Source organism: Nomascus leucogenys, chromosome 15 (genome assembly GCF_006542625.1).
Source record: "Nomascus leucogenys isolate Asia chromosome 15, Asia_NLE_v1, whole genome shotgun sequence".
NCBI classification, from domain to species: Eukaryota; Metazoa; Chordata; class Mammalia; order Primates; family Hylobatidae; genus Nomascus; species Nomascus leucogenys.
This window is the reverse complement of record NC_044395.1, coordinates 106,762,291-106,783,610: the sequence shown is the minus strand read 5'-3', so window position 1 is coordinate 106,783,610 and position 21,320 is coordinate 106,762,291. Positions and strand designations below refer to the sequence as shown.

Here is a 21,320-nt window from a genome sequence, read left to right as displayed (position 1 = left end):
TCCCCACTCCCTATTGTGTGTGGTTAGCAGCATTTCTCAACCTCTATTGATGTTTTAGGCCAGATAATTCTTTGTCATAGGGGCCTGTCTGCAAGTTATAGAATTTTTTTTTTTTTTTGAGATGGAGTTTCACTCCTGTTGCCCAGGTTGGAGTGCAATGGCACGATCACGGCTCACCGCAACCTCTGCCTCCCGGGTTCAAGCAATTCTCCTGCCTCAGCCTCCCAAGTAGCTGGGATTACAGGTGCCCACCACCGCACCCAGCTAATTTTTGTGTTTTTAGTAGAGACGGGGGTTTCACCACATTGGCCATGCTGGTCTTGAACTCCTGACCTCAGGTGATCCGCCCACCTGGGCCTCCCAAAGTGCTGGGATTACAGGCATGTAATCCTGTGTAGAATTATACACGTTATGGAATCTTTAGCAACATCCCTAGCTTCCACCCACCAGATGTCGGTAAGCACCGCCAAGCATGACAACCAAAAATGTCTCCAAACATTGCTAAATGTCCTCCGGGGGACAAAATATCCCCAGTTGAGATCCTTATTAGCCTTATCCTTTTTTCTTCACCATGATATCCCCATGAAGGGGATCTGTGTACCAGGGAGCCCCATCACATGGAGTGGAATTAAACATCTTTGCTGTTCAATCCAGCTAGAGTTCACCAAAAGGGTGCCTGTAGCTGTGCTGAGCCTGTCATTCTACTGAAGTTGCTCCGGCTGTGTTGTCCGGGATCTGAGTGAGAAAAACCCTCCTCCCTTCTCAGAGTTCTCAGGCCAGAAAGGATGGAGTGGGGGCAGGGGCAGCTGGGTCTTTTAGTGCTTCCTGGGGAAGAATCCTCTACCCTGCATTTGTAGAGAGACCCAAAGAGACAGAAGCACTGGGCTTGGAGCAAGGCCTTCCTGTGAGGTCTAGAGACACTGCACCTCCCAACTGGTCCTCACTTGGCTTCCGCAGGAAATCCTGCATCTTTTTTTCTTTTTTTTGAGACAAGGTCTCACCCTGTCACCACGGCTGGAGTGCAGTGGTGAGATGATGGCTCGCTGCAGCCTCAACCTCCTGGGGTCAAGTGATCCTCCCACATCATGCTCCCAAGTAGCTGAGAGTACAGGCGTCCACCACCGTGCCTGGCTAACTTTTGTAAATTTCTTTTCTGTAGAGACGGGGTTTCGCCATGTTCCCCAGGCTGGTCTCAAAAATGCTGTGCTCAAGGGATCCACCTGCCTCAGTCTCTCAAAGTGCTGATATTACAGGCGTGAGCCACCACGCCCAGCCCGATCCTGCATCTTTTCTAGGGCAGCTGATTCCCACAGCATGTGGAGGGAGAGGGCCAGGCCTCAGTTGAGAATCTGGTGAAAGCTGTGATCCCTTACCCCAGAAACGTACATTATACCTGTAGCATCAGGGATTCACAGATCCCAAAAGCCATCCATCCAACCATCCATCCGTCCGTCCGTCCGTCCTTCCGTCCATCTGTCCATCTGTCCATCCATCCGTCTGTCCGTCCATCCGTCCATCCATCCATCCATCCATGCATCGCAGGCTAGGAAGTTCTACCTTATGCTTGCACTGACTCTTGGGGTTGAGATGGAGAGGGAAAGTTCTAGAGCTCTCTCCTTGCTTTTGGAGGGCATGGCAGCACACACTTTTGTCCCGGGCCCTAAGCCCCAGGCTAGGCCAAGTAATTATAGTGTGAGACAAGGATGTACATCAAGGAGATGAGCTGAGAGAGAAATGCTGGACCAGGTACAGAGTATAGGAAGAGGGGTGACAATTTTGAGCTGACTCCTTCTCTGTTTCAGCCCAGCCTGAGGGCAGGGTCCAGCTGAGGGGAGGAAGAGGAGAAGAAAGGAAGGGGAAGAGATGAGCCATGTGCTGCGGCCCCCTCCTTCCCCAGCTGCGAGCAGAGCAGCCCAGCGGGTTGGATGAATGCTGGGAGGGGGGAGAGTGACCCTGGCAGAACCCTTTGTTCCAGCTGAGGCTGGAGCAGGGCACTGAGCCATTCACACGCCATCCCAGGGCATCCTGCTGGGCACGCTGGGGAGGGGGCACAGCAGCCGGTCATGGGACTTGGCCAGGCAGATAGCTCGATGCTCAATAGGGAAGCCCAGCTGCGTGCCGCTGAAGCCGGGGGAAGGGCTGCATCTGCCAGCCTTCCTCAAGGCTGTGGCCTGTGCCACAGACAGGAAGGCCCTGGCAGGTCCCAGTTACTCTGCCCTGAGGTGGCCTGGGGGATTCACAGCAGCCCACCCTGCATCCTGCTCCCCTGTGTGGATTCCTTATCCTAAAGAGGCTCCAGCGTTTTAATTCCACCATTAGTTCTTGCCCTCCCTGGCCAACATCCCAGGGTCTGGTCCAAGACAGAGGCAGAGCATCCATATCTCAACCTAGTTTGGTGAGAAGGATATGGAGGCCTCTCGACATCACCTTCTGTCCCTTGTTCCTCTTCTTCAAAAGCACCAAACCTCTGAGTGGCATCATTTGTTATTTTTTTTTTTTTTGGAGGGGGTTGTTTCTTTTTTTCTTTTTTGAGACAAGGTCTTGCTCTGTTGCACCAGCTGGAGTGCAGTGGTGTGATCATAGCTCACTGCAGCCTTGACCTCCCAGATTCAAGCAATCCTCCCACCTCAGCCTCCCAAGTAGCTGGGACTACAGGCACATGCCACTACCCCCAGCTAATTTTTTAGTTTTTTGTAGAAACGAGGTCTCACTATGTTGCCCACGATGGTCTCGAACTTCTGGGCTCAATCAATCCTCCCATCTCAGCCCCTCAAAGTGCTGTGATATAGGTATGGGCCACTGTGCCTAGTCTAGGTGGCATCATCTGTCTCTGGGCCCTTAGAGGTGCTATGCAAAAAAGCCCTGTCATAGAGCAGGTCACCTGGACTCTTTGTAAGCCCAAAGTCAGAGGGTATCTTCTGGGTCGTTTATGCCCTGGAGGAGGCATGGTTTTACTGCCTGCATCTCCCTTGAAGTGTCACTGTGACTCTCCGGGTGACAGTGCCCCTGGACTGGGCTCCTCTACTTTCCCCTCGGAATGGGCTTTGGTTGAGCGGGAGCCGAGCCCTCACTAATTCCTTTTCCCTCCGCCCAGGCCTGGCCAGCAGCCCCGAGTGTGCTTGTGGTCGGAGCCACTTCACATGTGCAGTGAGTGCTCTTGGAGAGTGCACCTGTATCCCTGCCCAGTGGCAGTGCGATGGAGACAACGACTGCGGGGACCACAGCGATGAGGATGGATGCAGTAAGTACCTCCCCAGAGGCCATGGGAGGTGGTGGAGGGACCTGCGGGTGGGGGGCAAGGACAAGGCTGATGGAGTGTTCTCTGCGTCAACTGTGTCGGACTCAGAGAGTCGGTCTTTTGCAAGCTTGATAGATATTGACATTTGGGTAGTTTCTTCACTATATATGGCTCCAACTCTCCTGTGTTTCTTTTGGTTGGTTCATGCATATATGTCCAAGAAAACAAACTTGAAAACAAGTGTAAAAGAAGAGAACACCCTCGAAACAACAGGGAGTTTCTCTAAATAGGTCTCTCTGTATTTATGTGAATATGTTTGTGTATATGTACCACATATTTGTGCATTTTAAAATTTATATACTATACATAAATGTGGATTATTTCTATGTTTCTTATTTTGGTATTTTGTACAATAAAATCTTTTTTTTTTTTTTCTTGAGACGGAGTCTCATTCTGTTGCCCAGGCTGGAGTGCAGGGGCACGGTCTAGGCTCACTGCAACCTCCACCTTCCAGGTTCAAGTGATTCTCCTGCCTCAGCCTCCCGAGTAGCTGGGACTACAGGCATGTGCCACCATGCCCAGCTAATTTTTTATATTTTTAGTAGAGATGAGGTTTCAACATTTTGGCCAGGCTGGTCTTGAACTCATGACTTCAAGTGATCCAGCCACCTCAGCCTCCCAAAGTGCTGGGATTACAGGCATGAACCACCACGCCCAGCCACACCTTTCTTAGTAACTTTGTAAGAAGTCTTATATTTTCTTAGGCCGGGCGCAGTGGCTCACACCTGTAATCCCAGCACTTTGGGAGGCCGAGGCAGGCGGATCATGAGGTCAGGAAATCGAGACCATCCTGGCTAACACGGTGAAACCCCGTCTCTACTAAAAATACAAAAATATTAGCCGGGCATGGTGGCAGGCACCTGAGGTCCCAGCTACTTGGGAGGCTGAGGCAGGAGAATGGTGTAAACCCGGGAGACAGAGCTTGCAGTGAGCCGAGATCGCGCCACTGCACTCCAGATTGGGCGACAGAGCGAGACTCCGTCTAAAAAAAAAAAGAAATCTTATATTTTCTTTAAATCTCCCTTTTCCCCTAGCATGGTAACATCTGCACAGTTGGCCAGGGTGACCTGTCTTGGATATATAGAAATATCCCTGCTAAGCCAGTTGTCTGGATTAGAGGTGTAATCTCTGACCTACCTGTAGCATCTATGTCTGAGGGTGGCTAATTAGTCTAATGGGAACGGAGTTACAACCTGGACCTCATTAACCCTAACCAGTTCAGCTAATTGTGTTGATGATAAATGCTTCACTTTCATGTAGCATTTTCATAGGCATTATATTATATCAAAAGGCCTCTATGAACTGAGTATAATTATCCCCATTGTACAGCCAAAAAGACTTCAGCTGAGAGAGGGTAAATGACTTGCTCAGAGTGTTACGTAATAAACTGGAAATTGAGCCCAGGTGTGTCAATCATCATTTAACAAGAGGAAAGGAGGGGAAAAAGGTGCTTCTTTCTCTTGCTCATGTTTTTCTTATGTTTTCTTAGCGCCTGTGAGTTCTTTGGGTTGTTCTTCCCCTACCCTGTGAACCCCTCACCGCAATTACCTTCTGAATCTCTGTCTTAGCTGCAGTTTCTGCTTAGCTTCTCCATCAGCTGGGGATGGGCCTAGGAGTCAGTAAGGAAGGACTATAAAACAGACAAGGGGGCTGGGCGTGGTGGCTCACGCCTGTAATCCCAACAGTTTGGGAGGCCGTGGCAGGTGGATCTCTTGAGGCCAGGAGTTCGAGACCAGCCTGGCCAACATGGCGAAAACCCGCCTCTACTAAAAATACACACACACACAAAAAGATAGCCGGGCGTGGCAGCGGGCACCTGTAATACCAGCTACTCAGGAGGCTGAGGCATGAGAATTCCTTGAACTCAGGAGGTGGAGGTTGCAGTGAGCCGAGATCACACCACTGCACTCCAGCCTGGGTGACAGAGTGAGACTCGGTCTCAAAAAAAAAAAAAAAAAAAGGCCAGGCACCATGGCTCATGCCTGTAATCCCAGCACTTTGGAAGGCTGAGGCAGGCAGAACACTTGAGGTCAGGGGTTCAAGACCAGCCTGGCCAACATGACGAAACCCTGTCTCTACTAAAAATTCAAAAAACAAAAACAACAAAAACCTAGCCAGGTGTGGTGAAGCATGCCTGTAATCCCAGCCACTTGGGAGGCTGAATCAGAATCACCTGAACCAGGAGGCGGAGGTTGCAGTGAGCCGAGAGTGCGCCACTGTACTCCAACCTGGGCGACAGAGTGAGACTCGGTCTCAAAAAAGAAAAAAAAAGACAAGGGGATTTGGGACAAAAGGCTATCTGGCCTAGTTGAACCTGAGTAAGTATACCAGGTTGATTGACTTTTCCTTTCCTTTCCTGGGATTCAGTGCTACCTACCTGTTCCCCTCTTGACTTTCACTGTGACAATGGCAAGTGCATCCGCCGCTCCTGGGTGTGTGACGGGGACAACGACTGTGAGGATGACTCGGATGAGCAGGACTGTCGTGAGTGTTGGCAGAGGGTGGGCGGAACTCCATCCAGTTCCACTGGGAAAGGATTTTCAATCAGAAAGCAATGCCCCGGGTCCACATGAGCCCTTGTGTTTTCAGCACTTCGTCCTGTCCTTTCGCTTCCTCTCAAAGTCAGATAAGCTGCTGAGAGGCAGCCACCTCCTTCGGAGCCCTCAGGGCAGCACTGGAGCTACTTGACTGCTCCGGAGGGCTGTAAGTCAGGCTTCCAGGCACCAGACCCCCACTGCCTGCAGCAGCCTGACTGCTCTGTGCCCACAGCCCCCCGGGAGTGTGAGGAGGATGAGTTTCCCTGCCAGAACGGCTACTGCATCCGGAGTCTGTGGCACTGCGATGGTGACAATGACTGTGGCGACAACAGCGATGAGCAGTGTGGTGGGTGGCCCCAATGGGGGGAGGCAGGCAAGGTGGCCAGTGGGTGGCCTGGCCATGGGAGGAGATAGCAGTAAGGGCCCTAGCACTGCCAAACCTTAAACTGCCCAGATATCTGGAGCAGCTGGAGGAAGGCAGAGGGGGCAGAGCCGCTCAGACCCCCCAGAAACTGTGGACCAGAAGGGTGAGGCCCAGTCTCTCCAGGGCCTCTGTTCTCCCTGGAGAGTCTGCACTGACTCTGGGGTGCCTTTCAGGGGCTGGGTCAGACCCGCCAAAGCCAGTGAGGTTGGGAGTCAGAGAGGAGGGTGAGAGGGTTGCCTGTGGGGCCCCCTCAAACTGCTGTCCCATCGCATCCCCCCAGACATGCGCAAGTGCTCTGACAAGGAGTTCCGCTGCAGTGACGGAAGCTGCATTGCTGAGCACTGGTACTGCGACGGTGACACCGACTGCAAAGATGGCTCCGATGAGGAGAGCTGTCGTGAGTGGCCCCAGACCTCAGGCTGTTGGGTTGGATGAGGGCAGACGGTTCTGCCCATGGGCTAAGGGCGAGGCTGAGGAGTGCATGTACCAAGGGCAAGGAGCATGGGTGCCTCAGCAGCAGCTCCTCCTAGGCTGAGCTAGGGAGGGAGCAATTTCCCCAGGCGGGAAGGGAGGGCTCCCTTTGGTCCACCTGAATATGGGCGTCTGTAAGGGCTGTCCCAGATGAAACCTGGTTACATCTCACTTGAAGAAGCTCTCCTGCCTGAGCATCCTGCCTGCTTGAGGAATCAGGGCCCCTCTCCTTCATCCAGGCCTGAGTGTGTGCCCCTCTCCACCCCTGCCTTCCCTCCAGCCTCAGCAGTGCCAGCACCCCCCTGCAACCTGGAGGAGTTCCAGTGTGCCTACGGCCACTGCATCCTTGACATCTACCACTGCGATGGCGACGATGACTGTGGAGACTGGTCGGACGAGTCTGACTGCGGTGAGTGCTCCGGCCAGCTGGGAGGCGGGGAGGCCAGGCTGGGAAGAACTCCTTGGGTGGCAAGGCAAGGCGCCAGCTGGGGCAGGAGTTCAGAGAGGAGTTTCTGGATTTTCTGGTCCCTCTTGGGAAGAGATGGAGGAACTGGGATTCTGGGGCTGTGGCCTTCTAGGTCTGCCATGGGACACTGCGCACAGACTGGCTGGAGACAGAAGTCTTGTGTTTCCCTAGCCTCCCACCAGCCCTGCCGCTCTGGGGAGTTCATGTGCGACAGTGGCCTGTGCATCAACGCAGGCTGGCGCTGCGATGGTGACGCGGACTGTGATGACCAGTCTGATGAGCGCAACTGCAGTGAGTGGGGAAATGGAATTAGGCTGGGCTTGAACTAAGGAGAAGGCTTGTGGAGCCAAAGAGGCCACTACCGGCTGGGCACAGTGGCTCACGCCTGTAATCCCAGCACTTTGGGAGACCAAGGTGGGTGGATCACTTGAGGTCAGGAGTTCGAGACCAGCCTGGGTAACATAGTTAAACCCCATCTCTACTAAAAATACAAAACTTAGCCAGGTGTGGTGGTGCGTGCCTGTAATCCCAGCTACTCGGGAGGCTGAGGCAGGAGAATTGCTTGAACCTGGGAGGCGGAGGTTGCGGTGAGCCGAGACGGCGTCCCTGTAACAGAGTGAGATGACATCTCAAAAAAAAAAAAAAAAAAAAAAAAAAGACAAACAGGCCACTACCCGTAAATCTTGAAGACACTGGGTAAGACCACCATGTACAGTTGTACAGTTGTGTAGGTTGTGCACTGCACAGAGGCACTATGTCCAAAGGGAAGCCAGTCACATAATAGATTTATATACTCATCATGGCAGTTTTCCAGCAGATGGCAGTGAAGTGTCTTGAGGAAAGGATACCTTTTTCTGATTCACACAAAGACACCATATAGACCAGCGGTGATCCTGGTGTCAAGAGTGGCATGAGTACTGATATAAGCTGCAGATTTGGGTGGCAGGGAGAATTTCAGGCTGAAATGGGGCCCACCTTTGCTTTGCCCAGCCACCTCCATGTGTACAGCAGAACAGTTCCGCTGTCGCTCAGGCCGCTGCGTCCGCCTGTCCTGGCGCTGTGATGGGGAGGACGACTGTGCAGACAACAGCGATGAAGAGAACTGTGAGAATACAGGTGGTGTCTCCCGGGGTGCCCCAGAACCCTTAGCCTATAGTTGGGGTGGAAGGGTGGAAAAGAGGGTGTTATTGCTATCTTTCCCGTCGGGTTGAGGTTTTACCAGTGTAAAATCCAGGTGCATCATTGACCTGCGGCCTTATGGCCTGGAGCACTGTATCAGAGCTGCGAGTTTCAATTGCCACTCTTGTTCTAACTCACACACAGCCAGTGCCTTTAGCTCTGGTCTAGTGAGGAAGGACCACCCTCCATCTGGCAGCCCCCATGTGTGCTCCCCTGGCCACACCCAGTACTGAGCATGTGGATGCGCTTTTTCATTCTGTTCCATATTCCTCACTATCCTACTGTGGAGTCCTGGGGAGAAAGCGAATGCAGACATTCAGCCAGCCCTGTCTGAGCTGCTTCCTGCCCAGGACCCTCACCCTCCCACCTTGAGTCTCATCTGTCTCCAGCTTACCCTAGAAAATGACAGGCTCCCATCTCTTTGTTGGCCCAAGCCCTGCCTTGCTATGACCTGACCTTCCATCTCTCTAGGAAGCCCCCAGTGTGCCTCGGACCAGTTCCTGTGTTGGAATGGGCGCTGCATTGGGCAGAGGAAGCTGTGCAACGGGGTCAACGACTGTGGTGACAACAGCGACGAAAGCCCACAGCAGAATTGCCGTGAGTGTCCCCAGTGGGCGGACCTGGCCCGTGGTTTGTGGCCGAACCCCACCCATAGGGTTCAAAGGGAATCCTCCCTCAGGACTCTTGCAGCTCTGGGAGCTGTTCTTCGTGGTCCAGGTGGGATGCCAAGTTGGCTCTCTGGGGGAGGATTCTGGGCTCAACTCCCAACTCTGGCTTGGCTGGCACAGGGCCCCGGACGGGTGAGGAGAACTGCAATGTTAACAACGGTGGCTGTGCCCAGAAGTGCCAGATGGTGCGGGGGGTAGTGCAGTGTACCTGCCACACAGGCTACCGGCTCACAGAGGATGGGCACACGTGCCAAGGTGAGCTGGGGCCTGGTTTGCAGCAGAGTCGGGGTTCTGAGTAGGGGCAGCAGACAGGCAGCTGTGTTTCCTATGGGTCAGGCATTTGAAGGATGTGACCTTATTTCGTCCTCACAATAACCCAAGGAGGTGGGGATCATCCTTCCCATTTCACAGATGGGGAAACTGAAGCACAAAGAGGGTAAGTAGCTTACCAAAGGCCACACAGCTGGCGAGTGGCAGAGTTGGGATTCCAGCCCAGGTCTGCATGACCTTAAAGCCCTTAACCATTTCTTCTTTTTTATTTTTTTTGAGATGGAGCCTCGCTCTGTCGCCCAGGCTGGAGTGCAGTGGTGCGATCTCGGCTCACTGCAGCCTCCGCCTCCTGGGTTCAAGCGATTCTCCCGCCTCAGCCTCCTGAGTAGCTGGGACTACAGGTGTGCGCCACCACTCCCGGCCGCCCTTAACCATTTCTTAGACAGCCTTCCCACTAGGCCTGGAAAGTAGATGGGGATGTGGGCAAAAAAGCAGCTTGGCAGCCTGGGAGCGGGAGTGGGAGGACAACAGAAGGGAGATCTCTTGACCTGCCTGGTGTTCCCAGATGTGAATGAATGTGCCGAGGAGGGGTATTGCAGCCAGGGCTGCACCAACAGCGAAGGGGCTTTCCAGTGCTGGTGTGAAACAGGCTATGAACTACGGCCCGACCGGCGCAGCTGCAAGGCTCTGGGTAAGGGCTGTTGGCACTTGGCTGGGTGGGCAGAGGGCTGAGCATGGAGGAAGGCCAGGTGCTCTGGTGCTCAGGGATTTGCAGAGAGGTAGAGAGATTTCCGTCACAGTAAAATGGAGCAACAGTTGCATTCCGAGCCCCAAGAAAAATGCTGCCGTGGTGGAGTGGGGTGGGGAGGGGTGGAGGAATATAGTTTACAGGTTGCCACTCTTCTGGTACTGATGCTGAGAGCTTGGGGCATGCCCTTGTGAGCAAGTGGCTCCATCGGTCAGCTGAAGACATGCTGATGGGTACCAGGGGCGGCTCTGAAACCCAGTGGGTATCCCATGTTTATACTGTGTGCCAGGGCCAGAGCCTGTGCTGCTGTTCGCCAATCGCATCGACATCCGGCAGGTGCTGCCACACCGCTCTGAGTACACACTGCTGCTTAACAACCTGGAGAATGCCATTGCCCTTGATTTCCACCACCGCCGCGAGCTTGTCTTCTGGTCAGACGTCACCCTGGACCGCATCCTCCGTGCCAACCTCAACGGCAGCAATGTGGAGGAGGTTGTGTCTACTGGGCTGGAGAGCCCAGGTAGGAAACGAGGCCCCATGGAGAGGGGCAGAGCCATGCCACGTGCACAGCAACGGTGGGAGGAACAGGCCAGTGGTTTGCAAACCTTAGGCAGCAGGACATCTTTTTCTTCCAGGGAAATCTTAGCTGGAGCTCTAATATAGAAAACATTTGTTAATATATATCAATATATATCAATTATAGGTTCAGATATAACATTTGCTCATGATTGAGCTCAGTCAGTGAGAATAATGAGACCACGTTGGTGGTTGTGATCATGGGAATCAGATTTATGGATGACAGAGTTCTCTATCAGCCTTTGCATCTAGTTTATTTCTGAGTTTTGTTTCGATTGCTTAGTATTAAGAATATTCTGATTGACCTGGATAAGTATATCAAAATGTTTTATAGATTGTAAAAAAACAGGCCAGGCACGGTGGCTCACGCCTGTAATCCCAGCACTTTGGGAGGCTGAGGTGGGCAGATCACCTGAGGTTGGGAGTTCGAGACCAGCCTGACCAACATGGAGAAACCCCATCTCTACTAAAAATACAAAAGTTAGCCAGGCGTGGTGGCGCATGCCTGTAATCCCAGCTACTCGGGAGGCTGAGGCAGGAGAATTGCTTGAACTCAGGAAGTGGAGGTTGCGGTGAGCCGAGATCACGCCATTGCACTTCAGCCTAGGCAAAACTCCATCTCAAAAAAAAAAAAAAAAAAAAAAAAATCAGGCGTGGTGGCTCACGCCTGTAATCCCAGCGCTTTGGGAGGCTGAAGCAGGTGGATCACCTGAGGTCAGGAGTTTGAGACCAGCTTGGCCAACATGGCAAAACCCCATCTCTATTAAAAATACAAAGATTAGCCAGGCATAGTGGCACACGCCTGTAATCCCAGCTACTTGGGAGGCTGAGGAAGGAGAAACTCTTGAACCCAGGAGGTAGAGGTTGCAGTGAGCCGAGATTGCACCGCTGCACTCCAGCCTGCGCAATGGGAGTGAGACTCCATCTCGAAACAAACAAACAAACAAAAAACCACAGAAACAGCTCACTTGGCAATCTCAGGCTATTTAATAAACAGGTAAAGTGGTCAAATTCTAATTTGGTATCAAGCACATTGGACTCAAATGCTTAGGGAACTTCTGAAATGCCTCTGCATAAATGCCTCTGCAAAACCCTAGATGACAATTTACAAACCCCTGGGTCAGCACAGTGGGGGACCCTGGGAACGCGTCAGGGAGACAGAATTCAGAAAGTGAGGTATGGTTGGCTGTGAGGAGGAAGTGCATGCCCTTGGACAGTTACTTGACTTTTTTGTGCCTCAAATTTCCTCATCCTCATGGAAATTACAGTATCTAGCTCACAGAGCTGTGACGCTTAAATGAATTCATGTATCTGAAGTGATGACAATAGTGCCTGGCCCAAGAAATTGCTTCCTGTAAGAGTTTGCTCTTATTACTATGGGACAGGGGAGCCTGGGTTGACTCCTTGACATTTTTTGCTGCTGCTTCTCACTAGGGGGCCTGGCTGTGGACTGGGTCCATGACAAACTCTACTGGACCGACTCAGGCACCTCGAGGATTGAGGTGGCCAATCTGGACGGGGCCCACCGGAAGGTGCTGCTGTGGCAGAACCTGGAGAAGCCCCGGGCCATTGCCTTGCATCCCATGGAGGGGTAAGTTGTATCTTAGGCCCCCGAACTCTCTTGCAACCTCTCGGGACAGCTCCCAGGCTACCTGGACTAGACATTCTGGGGGTACATCCTCAAAGTGTGGTGTAGCTGGGCGTGGTGGTTCACGCCTGTAATCCCAGCACTGTGGGAGGCCAAGGCGGGCAGATGACCTGAGGTCGGTAGTTCGAGACCAGCCTCGCCAACATGGTGAAACCCCGTCTCTGCAAAACACAAAAATTAGCCAGGCATGGTGGCAGGTGCTTGTAATCCCAGCTACTCGGGAGGCTGAGGCAGGAAAGTCGTTTGAACCCAGGAGGAACAGGTTACAGTGAGCTGAGATTGCGCTACTGCACTCCAGCCTGGGAGACAGAGCAAGACTCTGTCTCAAAAAAAAAAAAAAAAAAAATGTGATGTTAACAACATGAGTTCTGTCCCCCACACACTTGAGTCTGGGCCCTGGCTCTGTAATAACTGGCTGTGTGGCCTTGGGCCAGTTAATCTCTGTCTGCCTTGTTTACTCATTTCTAACTTGGTGATTAAAAAAAAATACCTCTGTCATAGTTGTGTGAAGATTAAATGAGGTGATGCATTTTAAATTGCATATAACACACATTAGATAAGTTGTAGGTGTTTAGTATTTTTATTATTAGCTCAAAAGTTTGGCCTCATTAATACAAATTAATAGTTATTAGTAATTCATAAGAATTGTAATTAATTATTATAGCCTAAAAATTAATAGAGGGGCCGGGCACGGTGGCTCACACCTATAATTCCAGCACTTTTGGAGACCAAGGAAGGAGGATCACTTGAGTCCAGGAGTTCAAGATCAGCCTGGGCGACATAGTGTGGCCTCATCTCTACAAAAATTTTTTCTAAATTAGCCTGGTGTAGTGGCGCATGCCTGTAGTCCCAGCTACTTGGGAGGCTGAGGTGCAAGGATGGCTTAAGACTGGGAGGTCGAGGTTGCAGGGAACCATGATTGCAACAGTGCATTCCAGCCTGCGTGACAGAGTAAGACCCTGTCTCAAAAAAAAGTTAAATAAATAAAATTGAGAAATCTGGTCAGGTTCAGTGGCTCACGCCTGTAATCTCAGAACTTTGGGATGCTGAGGTGGGCAGATGGCTTGAGCCCAGGAGTTCAAGACCATCTTGGGCAACGTGGCAAAACCCCATCTCTATAAAAAGTATAAAAATTAGCTGGACTTATTAGTGCATGCCTGTAGTCCCAACTACACAGGAGGCTGAGGTAGGAGGATCACCTGAGCCCTGGAGTTCAAGGCTGCAGTGAGCCATGATCATGGCACTGCACTCCTGGATGACAGAATGAAACTCTATCTCAAAAAAAAAATTAAATTTAAAATTCAGAAATCTGAATTAAAGAAAAACTCCTAAAATGAAGTTCTCACCTCTGGCTTTTAAAAATTCTACGCAATCAATGGAGGGAGTATCTTATAAGGTCCTGCAGTATGTGTCAACTGTTTTAGAAACTGTGTGTGTGTGTGTGTGTGTGTGTGTGTATGTGTGCGTGTATAAAATACAAAAGGAGCCGGGCGTGGTGACTCAAGTGTGTAACCCCAGCACTTTGGGAGGCCGAGGCAGGTGGATCACTTGAGGTCAGGAGTTTGAGACTAGCCTGGCCAACATGGTGAAACCCCGTCTCTACTAAAAATACAAAAATTAGCTGGGCATGTTGGCAGGTGCCTGTAATCCCAGCTACTCGGGAGGCTGAGGCAGGAGAATCACTTGAGTCCAGGAGGTAGAGGTTGCAGTGAGCTGAAATCGTGCGACTGCATTCCAGCCTGGGCAACAGAGCGAGACTCTGTCTCAAAAATAAAAGAAAATAAAATACAAAAGGCAGTGAAAGAGATTGTGACAAAGAAGAAAGTACCTGTCCTAATATTACATTATATTGTCAATTCTATGAGACTTTCGTCTGTTTTGTTCACTGCTAGATTTCCAGTGCCTAAGATAGTATGTCCTGCCTGTGGCCAGTATGAAAAAAAAGATTATTAAATGAATAAATGCCCTGTCTAAAGACACTTAAACTCAAACACTTAAAAAGCATTCTGAGGCTGGGCATGGTGACTCATGCCTGTAATCCCAGTACTTTGAAAGGCCGAAGCAGGAGGATTGCTTGAGCTCAGGAGTTCGAGATCAGCCTGGGTAACATAGCAAGACCTCATCTCTACTACAAAAAAAAATTAGTTAGGTGTAGTGGTACTAGCTGCTCAGAAGGCTGAGGTGGGAGGGCTTCTGAGCCCAGGAGATTGAGGCCGCAGTGAGCTGTAATCTCACCTGCCCTCCAGCCTGGGTGACAGAATGAGACCCTGTCTAAAAACAAAATTCATTCTGTGGACCAAACATTGGAGTCCCCTGAGTTAAATGGATGAAAGCCCCCTACCTGATTATTCTCCCGGTTACCTACCTGTTTTCGGCTGCCCACTTCCCAATTTACTTTTCTCTTCCTAGTACCATTTACTGGACAGACTGGGGCAACACCCCCCGTATTGAGGCCTCCAGCATGGATGGCTCTGGACGCCGCATCATTGCCGATACCCATCTCTTCTGGCCCAATGGCCTCACCATCGACTATGCCGGGCGCCGTATGTACTGGGTGGATGCTAAGCACCATGTCATCGAGAGGGCCAATCTGGATGGGAGTCACCGTAAGGCTGTCATTAGCCAGGGTGAGCCCCTTCCTTCACTCTCCTTCATCTCTTGTCCTCCTACGCCCGTCCCTGCCCCCCAGGAGCCTTGGCAAAGGTTTTGTGTAGTTGCCAGGCCTGGGCCCAGGGGCCGTGGCCGACCGTGTCCAGACTGAGGTCTTCCTGGACTTTCCCCAGGCCTCCCGCATCCCTTCGCCATCACAGTGTTTGAAGACAGCCTGTACTGGACAGACTGGCACACCAAGAGCATCAACAGCGCTAACAAATTTACGGGGAAGAACCAGGAGATCATTCGCAACAAACTCCACTTCCCTATGGACATCCACACGTTGCACCCCCAGCGCCAACCTGCAGGTAAAAAACTGCCCACTGGGTGAGCCAAAGTAGCCTCATGGTTGAGGTGGCCTCTGGTGCCTCTGAGAACCTTCCTTCCCCTTGGAGTTGCCATTTCTTCTGATGGGGAAATCCAGCGAGGCACTGACATGGGCTAATTCCTCCCTCTGCTGGACATTCGGGGCATTACAACAAGATTCACGAAAAGACTCATTAGGCTTCACCGTTCCCATCTAATTCAGGCATTTACAGGGCATCTCCTCTGTGCCGGGTACCCACTGTGCTAGCAGCGGCGGCAGATGTCAAAAATATAAGACATAGATTCTCCCTTCAGGGAACTATCACCCTACCTAAACCCCTAATCCCTACTCTTGGGGTCACTTTTGCAAACCTTTGCTGATCCTCTTGCCCTGGGCTCTTTGAGCAGGGAAAAACCGCTGTGGGGACAACAACGGAGGCTGCACGCACCTGTGTCTGCCCAGTGGCCAGAACTACACCTGTGCCTGCCCCACTGGCTTCCGCAAGATCAGCAGCCACGCCTGTGCCCAGAGTAAGTGGGTCTGCAACACCAGCCTCCATGGGGGCTGTTGTGAGGATGGGGAGAAGGAACAAGGGATAGGAAGTGGAGGGATTGCCTGTCGTGGGAAAAACCACGTTCATCAGGGAGCCCTGGAGAGGAAGAACTCAAGAGGCTGAGGGATCTTCTATCAAAGCTGAGGACTGAGGACCCAGCACTAGTTGCTGAAGGCTCAGCAGCACCACGCGGTCGAGTGTGAACCCCTGCAGTGAGGCTCATGTATCATTTTACCAGGCAGGATGCCTTCTCTATAGGCAGCAAGAGGGTTTTACGCTCTTCTAGAAAACGGGAATGATTTCCTACCTTTTTACCTTTAGCCTCACCCTGTTGAAGACTTTCTCTCGGCCCTTAAACCAGGAAGCCAAAATTAGAATCTCTGATGATGTTCTGTGTAAGCAGTTGCTGGATAAATATGTCAAACATATTTATCAAACAAGTAGAAGATCATGGGATTCCCTGGTCTGTCCCTGAACTGCTACTTTGGCTTCCTTTGGGCTCCTGAGGAGTTATTGTTTTGAGAGGGGAGCCCTGGAGAGCCCAGCACACGATGACTTTTTCTAAGAATAGTCCAGAGAGGAGCGGTCCAGGCATATGGCACGACCAGCAGGAGGCCTGGGGTGATTCCTCACACGTCAGCAGCTGTTCTTGTTTACTGCTGCGTACCCCACTGACCCTTTGAAATCTGGGTAAAATAAAATTCTCCTGGGACCTGGGTCCTTTCTAGAGAGTGTGGTTAGGGAAAATATTCAGAAGTTTCATTCATACACATATTAACTAAGAACCTAATTTCATACTCTGAGTTTTCCCCTTGCATTCTTTTTTTTTTTTTTTTTTTTGAGACAGAGTTTCGCTCTTGTTGCTCAGGCTGGAGTGCAATGGCACAATCTCGGCTCACGGCAACCTCCACTTCCCAGGTTCAAGCTATTCTGCTTTAGCCTCCTGAGTAGCTGGGATTACAAGCATGCGCCACCACACCTGGCTGATTTTGTATTTTTAATAGAGACAGGGTTTCTCCATGTTGGTCTGGCTGGTCTCGAACTCCCAACCTCAGGTGATCCACCCGCCTCAGCCTCCCAAAGTGCTGGGATTACAGGCATAAGCCACTGCCCCTGGCTTTTTTTTTTTTTTTTTTTTTGAGACAGGGTCTTGTTCTGTCACCTAGGCTGGAGTGCAGTGGTGTAAACAGTGCTCACTGCAGCTTCAACTTCCTGGGCTTAAGCAAGCCTCCTGCCCCAGCCCCCTAAGTAGCTGGGACTACAGGCATACACTATCACACCTGGTGAATTTTGTGGGGTTTTTTGTTTGTTTGTTTTGTTTGTTTTTGAGACAGAGTCTTGCTCTGTCACCCAGGCTGGAGTGTGGCGGCATGATCTCGGCTCATTGTAACCTCCATCTCCCCGATTCAAGCTATTCTTCTGCCTCAGGCTCCCAAGTAGCTGGGATTACAGGCACCTGCCACCATTCCTGGCTAATTTTTGTATTTTTAGTAGAGATGGGGTTTCACTATGTTGGCCAGGCTGGTCTCAAACTCCTGACCTCGTGATCTGTCCACCTCAGCCTCCCAAAGTGCTGGGATTACAGGCGTGAGCCACCACGCCCAGTGAATTTTGTATTTTTAGTAGAGATGGGGTTCCACTATGTTGCTCAGGCTGATCTCAAACTCCTGAGCCCAAGCAATGACGCCACCTCAGCCCCTCAAAGTGCTGGGATTATAGGCGTGAGCCACCATGCCCGGCCCTTTCCTCTTGCATTCTTTTGTGCCCAGCGCTTCCCCTCTTGTCTTAGCGAGATGTAAGAAGTAAAGTCCCCTGTCCCCTGCCAGCTTCCCTTTAAGGATTTCCCGGCCCTAGGAAGAAGACATTTGGCAACTTTAGTCAGGAAGTGCCTTTCTGGATAGAAAAGTCTACTGAGAAAGTATTCAGACTGACCAGAGGAAAGGCAGAGGATGGAGACGAGCTGGCTGGAAGTAAACTACATAGAGGAGGGGCCAGAGCTCTTTCTCTGGAGTCAGACCTGAGTCCCAGCTCTGGTGCTTTGTAGCCGTGGGATCCTGGGCAAGTTTCGTGATCTCTGTTAGCCTCAGGGTTGCTCGCCTAGAAAATGGGAATAAGAATAACACACGACAGAGGCTTGGTGTGAGACCAAAAAAGCACCAAGCACAGTGCCTGGTAAGGAAAGTGCTCAGCTTAAGCTACTGGCTTTAAGTTGTGAAGAGGAGAGCAAGAGGAAGGGATCCAGATGATGGAGCGGAGGGGCAGGAGCCCCGACACAGTCATGAACGTCAGAGAAGCAGGGGTCAGGGCTTGGCAGTGGGCAAGCCAGGTCACCAGAAGAGGTGGAGAAAAGTAAGAAAAGTTGAGATGAAGCCGACAGATGCTTAAACAGCATGCACTTCTGGGACCTTGGTAGAGTCTGTTTCCATTTAATATAGAAGTCTGATTCTGCTAGCATGGCAGTGCTTAAAAGGAGCCTGAGGTATAAAGCATAGGGGGCAAAGGGCACCAGATCCCAGGAAGTGTGATTGAACCAGATGTCACGCAGGTGAGCATCTGTGTCTGTCACTGTTCTTGGGTTTAGAGCATTAAAAGAAGACCCCTTTCGGCCTTTGATCAGGTCTTGACAAGTTCCTGCTTTTTGCCCGAAGGATGGACATCCGTCGAATCAGCTTTGACACAGAGGACCTGTCTGATGATGTCATCCCACTGGCTGACGTGCGCAGTGCTGTGGCCCTTGACTGGGACTCCCGGGATGACCACGTGTACTGGACAGATGTCAGCACTGATACCATCAGCAGGGCCAAGTGGGATGGAACAGGACAGGAGGTAGGGCCCAGCGTGGGGAGATTGAAGGGTGGAATCCGCCCTCTCCAGGGAAGGGCTTCCCATACCTTTGCCGACCTTGAGAACTGGTGGAGTTTGGACTCCAGAACTAGAGTGGAAGTACAGTTGGTGATACAGCTTTGCTTCCTGCCCAGGTGGTAGTGGATACCAGTTTGGAGAGCCCAGCTGGCCTGGCCATTGATTGGGTCACCAACAAACTGTACTGGACAGATGCAGGTATGCATAGGGGAGCCGTGGCCTGCCTGGCTCCCTGGGATTCCTCTTGTTCAAAACCCTGGCCTCAGATAGAAGGAGCCCAGTGTCCCTCCTGGACCACTTCTGTCTTCACCTGAAGTCCTTGGTAGGTCAGAAGCGGGAGGGCTGCTGCAGAGCCGAAGTGAGAAGCTCCCACGTGAGAAGCTCACATTGTGGCAGCTGCTTCTGCTGTGTAGCTGATGCTGGGGAGTGTTTTAAGGCATTCCAGATCATGAACCTGTGCCTTGTTTTCTTTCCATGACTTTCTGGGTAAATCAGGCTTTTTTTTTTTTTTTTTTTTTTTTGAGGCAGAGTCTTGCTCTCTCGCCAGGCTGGAGTACAGTGGTGCAATCTCGGCTCACTGCAAGCTCCACCTCCCGGGTTCACGCCATTTTCTCCTGCCTCAGCCTCCCAAGTAGCTGGGACTACAGGTGTGCACCACCATGCCTGGCGAAGTTTTTGTATTTTAATAGAGTCGGGCTTTCACCGTGTTGGCCAGGATGGTCTTGATCTCTTGACCTGGTGATCCACCCGCCTTAGCCTCCCAAAGTGCTGGGATTACAGGTGTGAGCCACTGCGCCCGGCCAAATCAGGCATTTTTAATTAGCCAAGTGGGTTTGGGAGGCAAGGGGATACCCTGAACAAGTGCTACTCAGAGTGTGGTTGCTGGACCACAGAGGCTGATGACAACCTTGCCTCCTCTGCGTGGCAGCATCAGCATCATCTGGGAAGTTGTTGGACATGCAGATTATTGGGCCCCACCCTAGACTTACTGAATCAGGGCTGGGCATGGTGGCTCACACCTATAATCCTAGCGCTTTGGGGTACCAAGGCAAGATCTCTTGAGCTTAGGAGTTCAAGATCAGCCTGGGAAATGTAGCAAGACCCCCACACACATCCCCAATTTTTTTTTTTAATTAGCCTGGTTTAATGGCAATGCCTGTAGTCCCAGCTACTTGGGAGGCTGAAGTGGGAGGATTGCTTGAACCTTGGAGTTCAAGGCTGCAGTAAGCCATGATCACACCACTGCATGCCAATCTAGGCAACAGAGCAAGACCCTGTCTCCAAAAAACAAAAGACAAGACTTACTGAATCAGAATCTTTGGGGGTTAGTGAGCATGAAATGGACTAGAATTTTTTTTTTTTTTTTAATTTTGAGACGGAGTATCGCTCTGCTGCCCAGGCTGGAGTGCAGTGGCGCAATCTCAGCTCACTGCAACCTCCGCCTCCCCGGGTTCAAAGGATTCTTCTGCCTCAGCCTCCCGAGTAGCTGGGATTACAGGTGTGCACCACCACACCCAGCTAATTTTTTTTTTTTTTTTTTGAGACAGAGTCTCACTCTGTCCTCCAGGCTGGAGTGCAGTGGCGTGATCTCGGCTCACTGCAAGCTCCGCCTCCCAGGTTCATGCCATTCTCCTGCCTCAGCCTCCCGAGTAGCTGGGACTACAGGCGCCTGCCACGACACCCGGCTAATTTTTTGTATTTTTTAGTAGAGACGGGGTTTCACCATGTTAGCCAGGATGGTCTCGATCTCCTGACCTTGTGATCCACCCGCCTCGGCCTCCCAAAGTGCTGGGATTACAGGTGTGAGCCACTGCGCCCAGCCAATTTTTGTATTTTTAGTGGAGATGGGGTTTTACCATGTTGGTCAGGCTGGTCTTGAACTCCTGACCTCATGACCCACCTGCCTCGGCCTCTCAAAGTGCTGGGATTACAGGCATGAGCCACCATGCCCGGCCGAATATTTTTATTTTAAAAAAAATCTTTGGGTGTTAGGTTCAGAAATCTGTTTTAACAAGCTCTGCTGATTCTTACGCACACTAAAGTTTGAGAATCATCGCCTTAAATTATGGTTGCCTATGTTTGGGAAGTCTTGCTCTTTCAAGAAATCCAACTGATCACATGCTTGAATTTCTTCTTACAGTTCAAGTCATTAAATTTCCGTTGTGCATCTGTCACAAAATATCTTTTGAGCCCCTACTCTGTGCTCTGCTGGCACATACCAGGCTCTTGTGTTGGCCATGGAAGGAAAAAGGGTGAATGAACAAGACTAGAATTAATCTCTGTGTCCCTTCTTGGTAGGTACAGACCGGATTGAAGTAGCCAACACAGATGGCAGCATGAGAACAGTACTCATCTGGGAGAACCTTGATCGTCCTCGGGACATCGTGGTGGAGCCCATGGGCGGGTGAGTGGCTGCCCCTTGGGAATGAGCTCCATCCACCCCTCCCAAGATCTGAGCTCCAGAGAGGAGTCTAAAGATTAGGAATAGTGACCAGATCTTATGGATATGCCCAAGGAAGCAAGAGCAGCTGTAGAAACCAGAGGCTGGTTGCCGAGACCAGCTCTGTTTGGGAGACCCTAACCCAGTGGCGCTAGAGGAATTAAAGACACACACAGAACTATAGAGGTGTGAAGTGGGAAATCGGGGTCTCACAGCCTTCA

General features: G+C 51.3%; 1 protein-coding gene across 2 annotated transcripts in view; it reads left to right on the top strand.

Annotated features, from left to right (window-relative positions):
• LRP4 (LDL receptor related protein 4) overlaps positions 1–21,320 on the top strand; it is a 60,358-nt gene that overhangs the window by 12,484 nt on the left and 26,554 nt on the right. For both annotated transcript variants that reach the window (XM_030829273.1, XM_030829274.1), the window contains exons 2-19: positions 3,095–3,241; positions 5,666–5,782; positions 6,068–6,181; positions 6,540–6,656; positions 7,011–7,139; positions 7,368–7,487; positions 8,187–8,312; positions 8,847–8,972; positions 9,164–9,298; positions 9,879–10,004; positions 10,351–10,581; positions 12,072–12,228; positions 14,695–14,912; positions 15,069–15,245; positions 15,652–15,774; positions 18,415–18,623; positions 18,776–18,857; positions 20,958–21,063. In XM_030829273.1, the coding sequence (XP_030685133.1) occupies positions 3,095–3,241; positions 5,666–5,782; positions 6,068–6,181; positions 6,540–6,656; positions 7,011–7,139; positions 7,368–7,487; positions 8,187–8,312; positions 8,847–8,972; positions 9,164–9,298; positions 9,879–10,004; positions 10,351–10,581; positions 12,072–12,228; positions 14,695–14,912; positions 15,069–15,245; positions 15,652–15,774; positions 18,415–18,623; positions 18,776–18,857; positions 20,958–21,063 (2,560 nt within the window). The remainder of the gene's footprint in view (positions 1–3,094; positions 3,242–5,665; positions 5,783–6,067; positions 6,182–6,539; positions 6,657–7,010; positions 7,140–7,367; positions 7,488–8,186; positions 8,313–8,846; positions 8,973–9,163; positions 9,299–9,878; positions 10,005–10,350; positions 10,582–12,071; positions 12,229–14,694; positions 14,913–15,068; positions 15,246–15,651; positions 15,775–18,414; positions 18,624–18,775; positions 18,858–20,957; positions 21,064–21,320) is intronic.